This window comes from Clupea harengus, chromosome 7, assembly GCF_900700415.2.
Source record: "Clupea harengus chromosome 7, Ch_v2.0.2, whole genome shotgun sequence".
NCBI lineage: Eukaryota > Metazoa > Chordata > Actinopteri > Clupeiformes > Clupeidae > Clupea > Clupea harengus.
This window is the reverse complement of record NC_045158.1, coordinates 18,526,935-18,531,934: the sequence shown is the minus strand read 5'-3', so window position 1 is coordinate 18,531,934 and position 5,000 is coordinate 18,526,935. Positions and strand designations below refer to the sequence as shown.

The 5,000-nt window shown below is 45.8% G+C and overlaps 1 protein-coding gene across 31 annotated transcripts in view; it reads right to left on the bottom strand.

Moving 5' to 3' along the window:
• LOC105893860 (calcium/calmodulin-dependent protein kinase type II subunit beta) overlaps positions 1 to 5,000 on the bottom strand; it is a 62,396-nt gene that overhangs the window by 24,084 nt on the left and 33,312 nt on the right. For 17 of the 31 annotated variants that reach the window (XM_031570734.2, XM_031570726.2, XM_031570732.2 and 14 more), the window contains exons 10-13: positions 4,550 to 4,672; positions 3,872 to 3,955; positions 3,218 to 3,260; positions 2,226 to 2,321 (exon numbers count right to left, since the gene is read on the bottom strand). In XM_031570734.2, the coding sequence (XP_031426594.1) occupies positions 2,226 to 2,321; positions 3,218 to 3,260; positions 3,872 to 3,955; positions 4,550 to 4,672 (346 nt within the window). The remainder of the gene's footprint in view (positions 1 to 2,225; positions 2,322 to 3,217; positions 3,261 to 3,871; positions 3,956 to 4,549; positions 4,673 to 5,000) is intronic. The other 14 variants (XM_031570736.2, XM_031570735.2, XM_031570741.2 and 11 more) reach the window with 1 other exon arrangement.

Genomic DNA, 5,000 nt, shown 5'->3' with positions numbered 1-5,000 from the left:
TGCCAATCATCCAGGTGGCCAGAAACCATGGAATGACCCTGGTGAAGAGTGGAGGTAAGTCTTGCCCTGTGTTACACCCCTGATCTCCAGATCTCTCTCTATTTGCAACCAGCACTGCGGGCCAGTGGAGCCTCCTCAGTCCTAAGGCCAATTTAAAGTCTTGAGGACAAGTAGTGGGTGTGATATACAAATGGTTTACCCAATAACATAACACCTTTGGCATTTAAAACTCAAGAAGGGTCAACGGCGCGCTCAGGTAACGTTGGTACTCTTGACTATAAATTGGTCTTCAGGGCTTTTCACTTTAGTGCTGTTGGTTACACTCAGAGTTCTGCACACAATAATCAGTGCAAATGAGGCCCAGTTTTAAAGCACAATAGGTCACATCACAATGCCCAACAGGTTATTACATGAGCCTTAACAGTGTTACAATATTCAACTAGCATTAACCTCAAAGTGATGGGGATCTCCTTACCTTGCCACAATTACAGAAGCAAAGAGAGGTGGGAAAGGAAGACATTAGGAGGTCAAAGGTTAACGGTTAACTAGACCAAGAGTTTAACAAAATCTCCTGAAAAGAGAACAGCGGGCAAGGCTTAGGGGTTCAGAACACGATGCGCATCTCAAACCTGTGACTGCTATATGCGACTGCATGGGTGTATATATGGCACGCACATACATTCAAATGCAATCATTTAGCATGTGTGTGCTTACCACACACTGAATGCACTCGGCTGTCTCCCAGTGTGTGGGCGAGTGGGGGACCTGAGCTCTTGCCATGCTCTGGCGGTGGCTTTGGTAAGAGCATGCAGGAGGTGTAGCGGCAGGGGAGGAGAAGGAGGTGGGTGGGGGAGAACAGAGTAGAGCTAACACGTTGAGAGCGACGGAGCGCTAGCTATGAATATTTGATTGCTCCTTGTGAGGGCTGCTGCCAGAAATAAACAAAGCGCACGTGTGCTCCCTCACCTGACATCACCTCTCTCATCCAGCCATGGGCTTCAGATATTTATCTTTTGTTATATTTTTATCTTACTTGCCTAGACTCTCAAAGACTATTATAAATTAGTTAACCTTTTAGCAAGTGAAACTGCTTTTCCTGCCTGCAAATGAAAGGCAACATGCAGTGATTGTGCAATACTGACCCCAGCATACTGACACTAGCATACTGACACCAGCATACTGACACTAGCATACTGACACCAGCATACTGACACTAGCATGAGTTTTAACAAAGTTTTATCTACATCAAGGAGACCTCCCTTGGGCTGGATGATGAGTCTGATCAGGGGTCTTATTCCTACATCACACACCCCCCCACCCCCTTTCACAGGACTCTGCAGCCTGCACGTACTGAACCCCTTTGCCTTTAAAAAAAAACGTGTTTTGTTAAAGCATCCACCATGCACAAAATTCCACCAGCGTTCCCTGTTAGAGCATCATGCACTAGTCCAGACCCCTCATGCAGCATTCGCCAACAAACAGAACACAAGCGTGTCTGTCCTTAGAACAGCAGAGTCAGGAGATCTGGGGAAGGACCGGAGTCAAAAGAGTCAAACTCAAGAGAGAGAAGGAGTAGAAGCAGAGGGGGGGGGGGGGGGGGATCAGAGGAGTGATGAAGAATAGACTGAGAGAAGGTCCCAGAAAATAAAAGAATGAACGCATGGATGTGGGGGACTAAGGTGCAGAGGAGATAAATGGATGAATGGAAATCAGAAGTGTTATGGAGGATGGACTGATGAAGAGAGAAGGACCATTAAAAAAATGATGTAAAATGAATGTACAGGCGTGTGAGAGACATGGAGAAATGTGAGACTGATAAATGGATGACTGGGTTTATGGAGGACATCTACAGGACAGGACAGGACAGGACAGGAAACGGACAGGAGGAGGGAACAGGTGCTTATGGGCGCTCCCGTTTGTCTGCCAAGCTGCTCCACACAGAGATAATGATGATAATGATGATGAGACGATGAGATGATGAGATGATTAGGGGCGACAGAGTGCAAAGCTGTCCAATCGCAGGCAGGCTTGAGGCCAGCATGACAAAGGATGGGTACTTCTGATTGGTTAACATGATGAAGAAGAGGATTCTAATTGGGTTAATCATGCCTGGAGGCCCCATGCTAAGGCAGGTGTGGTTGCGGGAGAGGGTAGATGGAGTTGTGGGTGGATGGGGGGGGGTAAGAGAGAGTGCCTAGCAGTAGGGCAGTAGTTGCCGTGGCTACCTTGTTCCACCAGCCCTGCAGTGGTGCCGGCTGCTGCTGCAGCGACGGCGGCAGCAGCGGCAGTGATGGCTGCAGGGGCTGTGGACTGACGGCCCACTGAGAGTAGAACACAGGACCCACATCACGCCAGGGAGAGGGAGAGAGAGAGAGAGAGAGAGAGAGAGAGAGAGAGAGAGAGAGAGAGAGAGGGAAAGAGAGTGGGAGAGAGAAAGAGAGTGGGAGAGAGAGAGAGAGGGAGGGACAAAGGGAAGTGAACAAAGAATCAGTCGTTAGTGTTAGAAGGAGAAATACAGAGGAGAGGAGAGAAAAAAAAATGACAGGAGAAACACACTGCGTGGAAATGTCTCAGAAACAATGTAGTTCTTCGCCCGGACCGCTTGTTCCAGGTTGTGTTCCGGAATTCTCTCTGAAGCTGAACAGCTTTATTTATTCATGTTGAGCAGTGTGGGCTAATCCGTCTCTGAGCACCACCCACACTCTCCAGCGCCCACAGCAAACATCTCAGCAGACAAACACATTTAGCACAGCTGACACACACACACACACACACACACACACACACACACACACACACACACACACACACACACTCAAAACCACACATACAAACATACACATTCATACACACACAAAAAACACACATACATGCAAAGCTGATTGTGGTTGGAGTACATAAAACCCTTCACAGAGACATTCAATTCAACACACACACACACACACACACACACACACAAACAGCTATGTATCATTCTACAATAACAAAAAAATACCTCTAATCTAATCCCGTCAAGGGTACCATTACATTCTAATAATGAAATAACTACGTAATATACGTAATATATGTAATAATGAAAAAAGTAATCATTCTTAAGTGAGGACCAGATTCATCTGGCTTTGGCTTTGCATATTCTCATTTAAATTGCATAGAGACAATAAAGATCTTGCCTCAGGGGAACATCAGCTAGTGTGTGTGGGTGTGTTAGATCCCTTACCAGAAAAGTTCCTGGACACCAGCATGGCGGTGAGAACGGCTCCCTGGAAGAGAAGAGAAGAGAAGAGAAAAAAAGAAAAGAAAAGAGAAGAAAAGAGAAGAGAAGAGAAGAGTAGAGAAATGAGGGATCACACATACGGCCTTCCTACACACTGCATGGGTAATTTTGTAATACAGACTACAGGAGCCTCAATTAAAAAAATCAGAACAAAATGGCAACTGAATTATCAGAGAATGTGTTTATATTACTTCTGATGTTGAGATGATGTTTAAGATGGTGCTGATGTTGCCATGATGATGTTTATATTACTGCTGATGTTGAGATGATGTTTAAGACGGTGCTGATGTTGCGATGGTGATGTGTATATTATTGCTGATGTTGAGATGATGTTTAAGATGGTGCTGATGTTGAGATGATGATGTTTATATTACTGCTGATGTTGAGATGATGTTTATATTACTGCTGATGTTGAGATGATGTTTAAGATGGTGCTGATGTTGCCATGATGACGTTTATATTACTGCTGATGTTGAGATGATGTTTAAGATGGTGCTGATGTTGCCATGATGATGTTTATATTACTGCTGATGTTGAGATGATGTTTAAGATGGTGCTGATGTTGCCATGATGACACGTATTGTACACTGGGCTCACCTTGAGTTTCCTTCTGGCGTTGAACTTCTTAAGGCACTCCACAGTCTCCTGCCTGTGCATCATGGAGGCCACGGTAGAGCGTTGCTGTAGGGCACACACAGAAGAGATGATTTAGGCAGTGTGTGTGTATGTGTGTGTGTGTGTGTGTGTGTGTGTACATGTACTGTACATGCAAGTGTGTCTCGCACATATGAGTGTGTGTGTGGGCAGTGTGTGTGTATGTGTGTGTGTGTGTGTGTGTGTGTATGTACATGTACTGTACATGCAAGTGTGTCTCGCACATATGAATGTGTGTGTGGGCAGTGTTATCATAGAGGGCATGGAGATGAAGATTATTGTGTGTGTGTGTGTGTGTGTGTGTGTGTGTGTGTGTGTGTGTGTTTGTGAGTACATGTGGATGTACGTCTATGATGTACATACTGAATGTGTGTATGTGTGTGTGTGTGCGTGTGGTTGTACGTGTATGGTGTACATTCTGTATTGTGTTTGCATGTGTATGTATGTAAAGGTTTACAGGTGTGTGTGTGAGTGTGTGTGTTTGTGAGTGAGTGAGGGAGTGTGTGTGTGAGTAAATGTGAGTATGTGAATGTGTGTGAATGTGTGTGTGTGGGTGTGTGTGTGTGTGTGTGTGTGTGTGTGTGTGTGTGTGTGTGTGTGTGTAGTGGGAGGGATACTCACGCAGACCCATGGGTGCTTAAGTGCCTCCTGGGAGGTGATCCTCTTGGCAGGGTTGATGGTGAGCATCTGATTGATGAGGTTCTTGGCCTCTGGGGTGACGGTGTCCCATTCAGGGGAGGGGAACTAGAGACCAGACACACACGCACACACACACCACACACACACACACACACACACACACAGACACACACACACACAGACACACACACACACAGACACACACACAGACACACACAAATGCACACACACACAGCCATATGCAGACACACACGCATACTGTCATGTCATGTGACACACAACTGTCTCCGTCACCTTTGGCCAACTCTAGAACGCAACTCGACTAAGCTCAAGTTCCTGTGGCATTAATTCAGTGAGTATTTTCAAGAAGGATTTTTTTTATTTTGTATTTGCCGAGCAGAGTAAACGCAAAGCAGGCCCACCCCCTAGAAAA